Raw genomic sequence first — 13,145 nt, 5'->3', positions numbered from 1 at the left:
TCTTTTAGTCAGTCAGTCTTTACTGAGATAAATAATTGGTACATATACAATAATCAGAACGTGACCTGGGTTGAATTTCTGTACTGTAGGGGACTACTTTCTAATATCAGAGACACACAATAAGAACTAGCAAAGATACATCAGGAAGTACCAAAAACTAAATCATACCCAGCCAAAGCCATGGTGATGAGTAAGAGTTAGGGTCTTATTTTAATCAGAATCATCATTGCTAGATTAACTTTCAAAAAGAGGTTTTAAAAAGTAATAAAGTATGGGGGAAGGCTCTTCGGAGGAGAAGGGGAGGGACGAAAGGAAACAGGGTGGGACTGGGAAGAGAGAAGGGAGGGGCTACAATCAAGATGTAAAGTAAAAAATAAATATTTTTTAAATATTCAAAAAAGTAATAGAATAATTGTGTTCACATCTAAGCAAAGAACATTGTAAAGCAAAAGGAGCTCATGAAGAAATGTGTTTGGCACGTTTGAAAAGTAGCTGCAGACAGTTTGCATGTCACTGGAACTGGGAATTTCAGACAAAAGAAAGCCTGGGTAAGACATGGAAAGTCGGATCCTTCAAAATCAGTTCAGTGGGCAGTAGCCAATGCATATAGTCAACAATCTCTTTGATATAAAGGCACAGATTATAAATCTGTGAAGCTTCATGAACTCATTGCCTGTGCTGTAATTACTTTGCTTACAAATGCACCCATAGAAAACCTATAAACAAATGAAAGTTTCCTTCCTGATCTCCAGTAAAATGTTATTCTATAACCATTGGAGTCTGCCAGCCCCAGCCAAGAAAATGGTGTCAGACAGCCCTCCTTGGATCTTTCAGAGGCAATGGTATTATTGGCCTTGTGTCACTGTGACCAAACACCTGACAAGACAGCAAAAGGGGGTCTTTATGTGGACATGGTTCCCATGCACCACAATGGAGACGGGGCTGTTCCTATGGTCTGGGCCAGGAAAGCAGGTGGAAACAGGGGTGGTGTCGAAGTTCTCATCCTGAAGAACTACTTCCTCAGCCAGGAGCCTCCAACAGGCTCCACACTCTTCAAACAAGCAGCACAAACTGCAGACTGAACTTACAAACCCTGCTTCTGGGGAACACTCCGGATTCTAACTCCGATCCGCTGGGGCTGGTCTAGGAAGAATTCTGTGCAGCCTGCTCATTCAGATTCCTCTCTTTATCCCTGTATCTTCAGCTCCCTTCTTGTAGGTACAGAGAAGGTGTCTCTCAAATGAGGGTCATACAACCGACCTGCCTCTGGGAGGAAAAGGAAAGGGAAGTGAGATGGGACTTCGATTCCTCTGATCTTCTGAATGCTAAGACCCTGCTCTGGGAAGTGTGCCCTGAGCTATCAGCACTCTGGGTGAGGGCTATATTTCCCTCAGTGAAGCTGTTGCTAGAACTGGATTCTGAAAGAACAAGGGAAGCCCAAAGTCAAACCTGCTCGTGCACAGGCCTTGAAAGACCTGCCTGAATCTTGGCCCTCCCATCTACACCTAACTCACTAAGTCCTCTTGGAGGTCACCAAGTGGTGCAGCCCCAGATGAAAGGGCTGAGGCTGCAGTGCACAAGGTAAATGCCAGTGATCCTTTGTTTAAAACTCCTGGACCCGGGCCCTGGAAATTTCATTAGGTGGCCCCAAGTGTGAACTCCAGAGCTAGCTTTCTAGGCTGCTTTCTGTGGCTCTGACATTTTGCCTCCACTTCACGTTCTGCATAAATGGAAGTGAGTGGCTCATATTACCATCTGTTCTGTTCTTTTTTTTTTTTTTTTCTCCTCATATATTTGTTTGCCTGTTCATTTTAGAACTTTTACCTCCTGAGGTAACTTTGCAGATGGTTATTGAAGTTTCACTGGTTCAAAAACAAACAATGGGAACCAGAGAGATGGTCACTAAGAACAAGTATTGCTCTTGCAGAGGACCAGGGTTTGGTTCCTAGTATCCACACAACAGCTCATAACCACCTGTAAGTGCAGCTCCAAGGGATCTGACATCCTCTTCTGACCGATGAAGGTTTGTACACATTTGTGGTGTACACACACACACACACACACACACACACATGCAAGCATGCACGTATAATGGAAAAAGGTCCTATCTTAGTGTTATACTGCTGTGAAGAAACACAATGACCTTGGAAACTCTTATAAAAGAAATCATTTAATTGGCCTTGCTTACATTCATGTTATCATCATGGTAGGGAGCATGACTACATGCAGGCAGGCAGGCATGGCACTGGAGAAGTAGCTGAGAGTTCTGTATCCAGATCTACTGGCAGTAAGAAGAGTGAAAGTCACCGGGCCTGGCTTGGGCTTTTGAAACCTCTGCCACAGTGACACACTTCCTCCAACAAGGCCACACCTCCTAATCTTTCTCAAGTAGTATAATTCCCTGATGACTAAGCATTCTAATATATGAACCTAGGGGGCCATCCTTATTTACCACAGGCCCCAAGCTAACTTTAGAAGCCATAGCACTGTCCTCCTAAAAGGTTTCCAAGCTCTAGCCTGAGATGGATAAAAAAGGTTGCTCTACACCCTACCATCTGAACAAAGAGAGAAAACATTTTTCATCAGAAAAGTTTATGTTAACATTTCATGTATGACTGTAACACATCTCTACCGAGTATCATCATTTGCATAATAGAACTTCCTCAGGGATTCTTACCTGACTCTCACTGACAGTTCTCACTCAGTCACCTTGGGATTTTTTTATTTGCCCTTCTCTCTGTCAGATGCTGGAATGAATTTATACTTCATTCCCTCTGTACCCTCTCTGGAGTATTTGTACTTTTTACACCCTGTTCCCAGCAGTGTCTGGAGGAAATTCTGTGTCTTCGGCTTCCCTCTAGTCAGAATCTTAGGTGTTGTCAACAGAACGGATTGTATTAGCATAGATTCTGGGCACTCTGTTAGACCTGTGGGCCCTTTCCATCATGGCTTGACTTATCAATTTTGTTTAACTAAATCCTTGGGACCAATGTCGTTAGCATTGCTTCTGCCTTCATATCTTTTCAGAGAGTCCCTCAGAAGTGGGAAGAGTGTGATTTGAGAAATCTTGCTGCCAGTCTTGCATGCTGTCCTCTTAAAAGCCACTTTGCTTCATCCCTGCAGGTTATATCATGGGGGAAATGATGGATGGATGGATGGATGGATGGATGGAAGGATGGATGGATGGATAAATGAGCAGGTGGGTAAATGTACCACAAGTTAGTAGTAAATATAAGGTGTATTAGTCACAGATTTCTAAAGGAACAAAACTGACATAGATAGATAGATAGATAGATAGATAGATAGATAGATAGATAAAGATTTATTGGATATATATGGTATATCTTTTTATTTTTTATTTTTATTAATTATAGTTTATTCACTTTGTATCCCCCCTGTAGCCTCTTCCTCCTCCCCTCCCAATCCCACCCTCCTTTCCTCTTTTCCACCCATGTCCCTCCCCAAGTCCACTGATAGGGAGGTCCTCCTCTCCTTCTGATCCTAGTCTATCAGGTCTCATCAGGAGTGGCTGCATTGTCTTCCTCTGTGGACTGGTAAGGCTGCTCCCCTCCTCAGGGGAAAGTGATCAAAGAGCAGGCCAATCAGTTCCTGTCAGAGACAGTCCCTGTTCCCATTGCTATGGAACCCACTTGGACACTGAACTGCCATGGGCTGCATATATATGAATGGTCCTTGGTTGGAGTATCATCTCAGAAAAGAACCCTGTGCCCAGAGTTTTTGGTTCTGTTGCTCTCCTTGTGGAGCTCTTGTTCTCTCAAGGTCTTACTATCTCCCACTTCTTTCATAAGATTCCCTGCATTCTGCCCAAAGTTTGGCTATGAGTCTCAGCATCTGCTCTGATTCCCTGCAGGGTAGAGCCTTTCAGGGCCCTCTGTAGTAGGCTCCTGTCCTGTTCCCTCTTTTCTCCCTCTTCTGATGTCTGTCTTGGTTGCCTTTCTGAGTGAGGACTGATCATCTTACCAGGGTCCTCCTTCTTGTTTCTTGCTTTAGGTGTACAGATTTTAGTATGTTTATCCTATATTATATATCTAATATCCACTTATGAGTGAGTAAACAGAAAGACCCTGTGTGTCTTTCTGTTTCTGGGATACCTCACTCAGGATAATCTTTTTCACTTTCCACCATTTGCCTGCAAATTTCATGATTTCCTTGTTTTTTTATTGCTGAGTAATATTCCATTGTGTAGATGTACCACAATTTCTGTATCCATTCCTCAACTGAGGGGCATCTGGGTTGTTTCCAGCTTCTGGCTATTACAAATAAAGCTGCTATGAACATGGTTGAGCAAATGTCCTTGTTGTATACTTGAGCATCTTTTGGATTATATTGTATATCTTTCTACCTCAAAAGATCCAGATTAAAAATGGTTCTTTCCATCATTTCAAATGACTTAATTAAGAAAAAAAATTATTTTGGGGAGAAATTTTATTTAATTTCATATGTAACCAAGTTGACAACAAAGAATAGCAATAACCATCAAGTTAATAAATGAAAAGATGAATGAGATACTCAGATCAATGAGTAAGTGGAATGTATGGATGAATGGAGAGAGAAAGGAGATAGAAAAATAATGTAAATCTGTATCCTTTTTAATGTCACCGCTATTTAACTTACTATAATTGGTGTTACGTTCCTGAGACTGAGCAGACCTTCTGCAGAAAGCAGTAAGTCGTGTAAATATTTTCTGCCTCCTACAGGAGTAGAGGGCACTCTAAATATCTCACTGCCATTCTGACTTACCATCTATGCTGTAAATAAAAACAACCTACAATGTAGGCATTCCTTGATTTCAGGAATGTGTCCTGATAAGCCTGCCATAAGCGGATAATACAGTGTATCAGGAATATACTTGATAGAGTTCAACTCCCCAGCGTAAGTGCTTAGCAGCCTAGCACAAGGCAGAAGATCATGTGTTTCCCTCCTGATCTGTAGCGAATGGGAAGCTGTGGCATGCCACTACCGCCCTGCAAAGGAAGAGAGTGTGTGCCAAGCCAACATAGGGCAGCCACCTGTCAACCCAGCACTTAGATGGTAGAGGCAGAAGGATCGTGACCAGGGGCCAGCCTGGGCTACACAGCAAACACCTGTCTCAGAAAAGTATCTTTGTTCACATTGTTAATCCAGGTGGGGAAAATCAAAATTCAAAACATCAAGTATAGCCAGGCTCAGTGGGCACACACCTTTAACCCCAGAACTCAGTGTAGCAGAGGCAAGTGAGTCTCTGTGAGTTTGAGGCCAGCCTGGTCTACAAAGAGAGTACAGGCCATCCAAGGCTACACAGAGAAACCCTGTCTCAAACAAACAAACAAAACAAAACAAACAAAATTACAAGTATAGCTTTTACTGAGTGCTTCTAGCTTGCACCACAGGAAAACTGGTTAAGATGAGGCATCTTAAGTTGGAGACTCCATTTACAAAGCCTGTGTCACCACAGACTAAACCCATCCTAGCTGGCATGTACAGAAACACCTGGGAATGCTCTCAGAGGCCTAAGCACCTGGTGGAAATGTCTACTCTGACAGAATTTTCTAGACCTGCATCCCATACTCTGGGTAGATGCTGGCAATATGCTCCTGGCTGTACTTTCTCCTGGCAGACACACACTGGCATTTTCAAAGTTGTACTATATCTTAGATAGCATTCTAAGTTCTAGCATTTGCTCCTGTGTACCTCTGAGGTGCATCATCTTAGACTGCACAGAATAGGTGAGAGAGTTGGGCTTGCAGAGAGTGCCTTGGCTGACTTGGGGTCAGACAGGAAGGAAGAAGCAAAGTTAAGTTTCACCCAGTCTCTAAACTCTGCCTGCACCCCAACACTGCCCTCCCTAGCCATTAGCATGGCCCTGGCAGAACTTTGAACAGTGACACCTAATGTCTGCACAGTGACCTTTGTGACCTTTCAGGGCATCTAAGTGACTGAGGGACTGGTTTTGTTGGTTTCCCTTGAATTAAGCTGCACAGTTTAAGGACCAAGGAGGACTCAGATCACACACCTGGTCACTGGAGAGGCCATGCTGAGCAGCTGAGAGGTTGCCTTTTATTACTACTGTGACCCTGAAATGTCACACTTCATCCCATCCTCCAAAAGAGTCTGGCTCTGCTTGTGATCATTCACCTATTTAGGTAGCTTGACTCATTTTAGCTCATCGGAAAACAGTGAAATGAGACCCCCCCTCCAAAAAAAAAGTAAATAAATAAAGCAGATTGTCTTAGTCAGGATTTTATTGCTGTGGAAAGACACCATGGCTGTGGTAACTCTTATAAAAAACATTTACTTGGGGCTTCCAGTTTCAGGGGTTTAGTCCATTACTGTCACAGTGGGAAATATGGAGGCATGCAGGCAGTCATGGTGCTGGGAACGGAGCTGAGAGTTCTACGTGTAGATCCTCAGGCAACAGGAAGGGACTGTGCCACTGGGCATGGCTTTAGCATCTGAGACCTCATCCACAGTGACACCCTTTCTGCAACAAGGTCACACTTCCTAATAGGGTCACTCCTTAGGGCCAAGTATTCAAATACACGAGTCTATGGGGGCCATTCCTACTCAGACCACCACACAGAGTAATACTAAAAAACTGTAGCCAGGTGAGGCCATAGGTGGCTGTGCTGGCACTGGCTGACCGGTTCTTCATCTCCCTGTTGCTGCTGCTCTGTGAGGTGTTAGTGAAAACGAGGGGTAAAAAGCAGGGTTGGTGGACAGGAGAGAAGAGGGGCTCTGGGTTGTTTTGTTGTTGTTGTTGTTGTATGTATTTTGGTTTTCAGCTTTTGGTTGGTTGGTTGATTGCTTGGTTGGTTTTTAAGACAAGGTCTTGTAGCATAGCCCACGCCTCCCAGTCTTGCTGCCTCTCTCTTCAGGGTGCTGGGAGTCCAGGCAGTACCAGTGTGCTCAGCTCTGGTGTGTGTTTCAAAGGTGGAGAAGCAGTGAGCATTCCTCACAGATGGAACTGAGAGAAATGGAGATGTGAGACTCTGTGAACCAAGAAAGATGGTTCTGGGTGACACGTTCTGAAACACCTGGATGAGGGGCATAAAAAGTGCCACGTGATGCATGGTGTGAACAAGTTGAAAGTGGATAGTGACTTCAAAAGAAGGAAAAATGAGGGTGTTAACAAACCCAGGGTGTGGGCTGGGGTGCAGGGCTGTAGGAGATGCTTGCCTAGTGGGCATGAGATGTGGGTTTAGGGTATGACTTTACCAACATTTCAGGCTTTGGAAGCATTTCAGGCTTTCCAGCACTGCAAAGGAAAAAAATAAAAACACAAACAAAATACCCACATGTGTGTTTCTACACCTTATACCAATGGAGACAAGGTGATGTAGAGTTTAGTAAAATTCTGAAATACTGAGAACACGGGGCACAGACAAATCATGGGCCAATCCTAGTCCACCACCAGGTTATGTAAATGAATTTCCCTTCAGCTCACTTGCAAGCACATTATTCTTGTCTGCACTTCGATGCGTCAGCAGGTGTTCAGAGCGCAGGCCAGCCAGAGAGGCCTCAGTGGGCTGCCAGGTAAAGCCTGTGAAAACCGGCATGACTGGTAGGACAGCCCTGGGAAGGCCTTAGGGTTACCTTGTGGTGTCCATACACCAGCCTCAGCTTCCCTGAAAAGCCACAAATATCGCTCAATAGTTCCCTTTTCTCTTTTCCTCAGTGATGAGTGTGGAATAGAAGAGATGCCAGGCAAACCTGTATCACTGAGCCCCACTGTATTCTCTCTCCACAGAGGACATTGAAAAGGACATTGCAACAATACAAGAGGCGTTGAAGGGCTAATAGGAAAACACTCTTCTGGCTTTTTGAGGGGGGGAGTGTGTGAGAGGGTCTAATGTATCCCAACCAGGTCCCTATCTCTAGTTGAAGCTGAGAAGAAGTTCGAATCCCCACTCTCCTGCCTCTACTTCCCAAGCCCTGAGATTATAGGTGTGTGCTACCAGGGCCTGTTTATATGGTGTTGGGGTCACACCCAGCGCGTCACATGTGCTAGGCAAATACTCCCCCAACAGTGCCTTGTCCCCAACATCCTAATGGGAAATTTTTTTAAATAAAAATGAAAGTCATTTAAAAAGCTAGATTTGTCTTTTTAAAACAAAGAAGTCTGCTCCAGTGTGGGTGGGATTTTTTCATGGTATGGCCCACGGGGCTGTGGCCCACATGGCTATGGCTCCGTGATTGTGGCCTGTGTGGCTGTGGCCCATGTGGTACATTTGAACCTGGAGGAGCTTAGACTTAGAAAGGGTCTGCAGTGAGGAGCTGTAGGCAAGGCTGGCTCTGTGCACTCAGACACAGTTCCGTCTTCAGGAAGCTCTCTGGCTCCGACATGCTTGCTGAGTGTGATTCATGGGCTTTTGCTCAGGATTGTCCAGTGGGTAATTGCTGCTTCAGAACCAGAGAAACAGATGTAGACCCTGAACCCTGGCTATAAATTCCTGTTTTATGATTATGGTTTTCAAATGTGCTGTGTCACACCGACAAACACATAGTTTTTCTCAAACAAAATGAATTTTTTCTCAGACTTTTGCTTTTTTGGTTTTTGCTTGTTGTCCAGTTTCTCATTGGGAAAACTTTTATTAGCTCATTGATCAAACACAAAGAAAATAGAAGAGGCCAGTCCATGTGAAAGCAGGTGTTCCCACAAAGTGATATTGGGAAAGTTCCTGCTAGATATTTAGATCAGATGTAAAGTGAGTGTCAATCATTTACACTTCATCGTGAACAAATTAGCTTAGTTTTTACTTTCTACCCTATCCATTAATCATTATCGTACGTGAATATATATTCAAAGAACATCACTTACCTTTGGCACTTTCCTTAGATCTATTTAAAAGAAAGATTTCAGAGGACGAATTATGTTTTCAGAAGAAGTAGATTTACTGACAAATGGTAAGAAACGTGGCTAACTTGTGAATCAGCTTTTGAATTAGCACTTACTAATGGCCTCAATCCCTGCTACCAGTGTAATTAATCCATGATGAGAAATAATTAATTGGCTAGTGAGTCCCATTGCATTATAAGGAACCCATAATATCCCATCCACACAGATTTAAATACTGATCAAGTTCATTTCACTACAATTAAAAGAATCTCAAGGTGATTATAAATTTAAATGATCCTTGTGCAAAGAAAGAAATTGCCCAGTCATAGGCACACACCACACCACATCACCAAAGAGCTTTGTGAGTGACTGTATCCATTCAGCCGAGCAAAAGGATAATCCTAGCTGAGACTGTGGGCTGTTCAGACCCCCCACAGAGCGGGGTGGGGAGTGTCATGACACCCTCCCTACCACCTGTTGTGTGCCCCTCCTCCTCCTCCTCCTCCTCACCTGGCGAAGGGTTAACGTTTGCAGGGCTGTGGGCTCCACCTGTGCAGCTGTGTGGAAGCCCTCCTCTCTGCTGAGTAGAGCCTTTCCAGGAGTGGGCGCTCCGGGGAGGGGCGCCCACAGCCCTGTACATAACTGTACATAACCGCTCATCCGTGTTCTGTGTGGAAGCCCAGTGATCTCCAAGTTCCCCAGAGTGGTACCTCTATTCGCCCTTGGAACCTTAGTTTTAGAATGGTTAAGACACTGCTTAGACCTCCTGAAGGGAAGACATTTTAGGAACACCCACAGGCACACATTTCTGGAAGATATTTGGGAGCTGCGCCTCCTAGATGAGGCTGGCTAGAAACAGAATTTGGGATTCATTCCCCACTGCTCATCCTTTTGTCCCTGTGACCAGTGCCTCCCTGCACGTTGGGACCATGATCATCAAGGAAGTATACCTCCTGAAGAGAGGGCACAGACACACAATAGCTGCCACAGGCCAAGCTTTCTCAGTTTTAAACTCACTGTACTTCAGTTCAGCCGCTTCTTCTCCCCTCTGTCAGTACCTCTTCCTCTACACTCCAGAGTGTGGGTGACTCTGTTTTCAGAGAACCAAGGGCCTTAAGGAAGCATTCGGGGCAGTATGTGCCTTGGGCCAAGCAGAAAGTCCCACACCGCCCAGGGTTTTATATCTTTACATTGGCTCAGTGGAGGCAGGTTGCAAGTTTGTTTTGTAAATTCCTATGTGCTTCCTCGCTTGGGATGTGTGTTTTCTCTGTAGCGGAAGGGTTTCTAACAACAAGGCCTGCTTACTAAATGGATGGGTGCAGAAAGGAGAGAGAAACAGCCCACGCTTCCGCTTCACCCTTCCAGCACTCTGAACTTTTCAATGGCAAAACCTCAGCATACCTTCTTAGGGGCTCTCTGCCTCCACGACAGAGTGTGGCACAGGCTCCCCTCTGTGCCAGGACAGTCAAGTCAGAGCAGCATTTCAGCAAGGGTGGGGGTCCCTCGCAGCCTGCCCCTCCCAGCACTGCCCAGAAAGGAGGACTGGAGCCCGGGCTTCCCAGCCAATCTTCTTGCCAGCCTTCTGTGGGAGAATTACTAGGGAGGCAGAGAAGGAAGAGGGTTTGACTCCTCCCAGCATCTTCTTTCCTGCACCCTGCATCCAGCAGGAGAAGCTGGAAGCTAGCTGCCACGGCCGGTGGCTTCCCTTTGAGAGCCCTACCTGCCTGGCTCCATCTATACCAACTGTGTCTGGGTATTGAGAACTAAAAACAGCTCCTTCCTCAGGGCTGAGTCAGAGTAAACAGGTTAAAGAAGAAAAAGGGAAATCCTCTTATCTGAAAATTGTTTTTAAAGAGCAGGTGAGATTGGGTGGGGGTAGACGGAGGTTTCAGACTTTTAACCCTCATACTTGCCCGGTTTTCAAAATATGCATTTAATTACGTGTGGGAACATGTGCTTGGTGGAGAGGCACCAACACAATTCCCTGAGCGTGGACTGTGGGAACAAGCAGCTAGCCCTTAGCGTTGGTGGGTTCAGCCCTATCCGCCTCTGAACCCTCGGCAGCTCTGGGTGTCCGTGGCAGAAGTCCCACAGCTAGAAAAGGGCGGCTGAGACACAGTTGATATTCCCTCTGTACGTTTATTGAGAACTTAGAGGTAGCTGTTTCCGTGGACAGCACTACAAAGGGTCCATTAGACAGAGGAGAAAAGAGAAAACTAAGTCCTAGTGAAAATCAGTTTTCCTAGACACGACGACCAGTGGCCGAGCCGCTATTTTCACCAACCAGTAAACCGGAATCTAAAATTCATTCTCATATCCAAACACACACACACACCCTCGGTCTCTCTGCTCTGCCTCTCGCTTTCTGCCTGTGGTTTGTAAGAGAGGGATTGGCAGAGAGCGGTAAACGGTGGGGGAGAGGGGAGAAAAAGAAGGGAAAGGAGAGGGGAGAAGCGCTATCTAGCGCAGTAACTAATCTGTAACTGCTCCAGGTGTCTCAGCCTGCAGGGGATTTTTAAATCTAAGTAGGTCCCGGAAGATGCTTCCTCCCCTTCCCCTCCCCCACCCCGGGAGCCAGGGCAACCCCTTCAGATAGAGCCTGCGAGAGGGAGAGAGATTAAAAAAAAAAAAGAAGAAGAAGAAGAAGAAATAAAAAGACTGCGCACACAATGGGAAGTTTCCCGGCCCGAGAGGCTTCCTTCTGCGAGTGGTGGCGGGGCCCCCGACCGGCAGTTCGGGGCTTGCCGAGTGCTTTTACAGGAGTGGAAAGATACCTAAGTCGCCAGGGCTTTGCCTGGCACAGCGCAGAAGGGAGGAATTTCAGACGTGGGCTGTGGCGAGGGTCTCCCCGCCAGGGCCGGGCGAATGAAAAGGCGCAAACCGCAGCCGCGCTCCCGCTCCTCCCTGCGCTCCTGGCATTGTTTGCACGCTGAGCCGTGGGGAGCACCGCGCGGCTGGCCGCGGCCTCGCTGGCTGCCGGCTCTTGCAGGGCTGCTGGGAGTTTTTAAGCGCTGTGAGAATCCTGGGAGTTGGTGATGTCAGACGGGTTGGGTCATTTGAAGGTTAGCAGCCCGGGAAGGGTTCACCGAAAGTTCACTCGCATATATTAGGCAATTCAATCTTTCATTCCGTGTGACAGAAGTGGTAGGAAGTGAGCTGCTCGGAGGCAGGAGGGTCTATTCTTTGCCAAAGGGGGGACCAGAGTTCCCCTGCGCCGCGGCCGCAGGACTGGGATGCCGAGGACGCGAGCCACCCGGGCAGGGCGCGTCTGGGCACCGGCTGGGTAGGACCCGCGCTCTCCCGGAGGCCTGCGCGGGCGTCGCCTGGAAGGGAGAACTTGGGATCGGTGCGGGAACCCCCGCCCGGGCTGGATCGGCCGAGCGAGCCTGGAAAATGGTAAATGATCATTTGGATCAATTACAGGCTTTTAGCTGGCTTGTCTGTCATAATTCATGATTCGGGGCTGGGAAAAAGACCAACAGCCTACGTGCCAAAAAAGGGGCAGAGTTTGATGGAGTTCGTGGACTTTTCTGTGCCGCTCGCCTCCACACCTAGAGGATAAGCACTTTTGCAGAGCGCGGTGCGGAGAGATCATGTTTGACTGTATGGATGTTCTGTCAGTGAGTCCCGGGCAGATCCTGGATTTCTACACCGCGAGCCCGTCCTGCATGCTGCAGGAGAAGGCTCTCAAAGCCTGCCTCAGTGGATTCACCCAGGCCGAATGGCAGCACCGGCACACTGCTCAATGTAGGTTTATTTTTTTTTTTCCTTTCTTCTACAAAGAAAAAAAAATGTCTCTCTTGCATGCAATAAAGACACTGGAATAAAGTGCAATGGTGGCAAGACAAAGGGTTTAATGATTTAATGCTGAAGGAGTGAGATAGGCAGGCATGCATATGGATTCCATCTCTGCTGAAATTTCCTCTTGGAGGTTTGCTTCCCCAAAAACGCCTCATGCGCCCCTGTTCTCCCATACTACCCGCTCTTTCTTGAAGATAGTTTTGTTTTGTTTTGTGTGTTTTTTTTTTAATATGTATGGAGAGAAGGGGAAAATAATAGGTCATACTTGAAACATTCTTCAAGTACTGTGATCTGACACAGCATGCGATTTGTTTAAGGAGTGCAGAAGGGGGTTAACTTGGCTGGGATTAGCCACAAGCCCAGTAACACTTCCCCCATGTGTGTTTCAACAGTGCAAAGTAATTAAAGTATGACATCGTCCCTTCAAGGAATGCAACAGTGTGAAGGCGGTTGCCCCAGAGCTCATGATGCACAGGGCAGGTTGGTGCAGGACGCTGCCTTCCTCATT

General features: G+C 46.4%; 1 protein-coding gene across 5 annotated transcripts in view; it reads left to right on the top strand.

Annotated features, from left to right (window-relative positions):
* Rarb (retinoic acid receptor beta) overlaps positions 1–13,145 on the top strand; it is a 648,239-nt gene that overhangs the window by 512,367 nt on the left and 122,727 nt on the right. The window contains exon 1 of one of the 5 annotated variants that reach the window (XM_060391001.1): positions 11,846–12,583. The exons of 2 other annotated variants lie outside the window; for them this stretch is intronic. In XM_060391001.1, the coding sequence (XP_060246984.1) occupies positions 12,430–12,583 (154 nt within the window). In that variant the 5' untranslated portion in view covers positions 11,846–12,429. Of the gene's footprint in view, positions 1–11,845; positions 12,584–13,145 lie in introns of those variants that run through there. 2 more of the 5 variants (XM_021648066.2, XM_060391003.1) reach the window with 2 other exon arrangements.

Source organism: Meriones unguiculatus, chromosome 9 (assembly GCF_030254825.1).
Source record: "Meriones unguiculatus strain TT.TT164.6M chromosome 9, Bangor_MerUng_6.1, whole genome shotgun sequence".
In the NCBI taxonomy this organism is placed as follows: domain Eukaryota; kingdom Metazoa; phylum Chordata; class Mammalia; order Rodentia; family Muridae; genus Meriones; species Meriones unguiculatus.
Note: the sequence above shows the minus strand (reverse complement) of the source record. Positions and strands in the feature narration are given on the sequence as shown.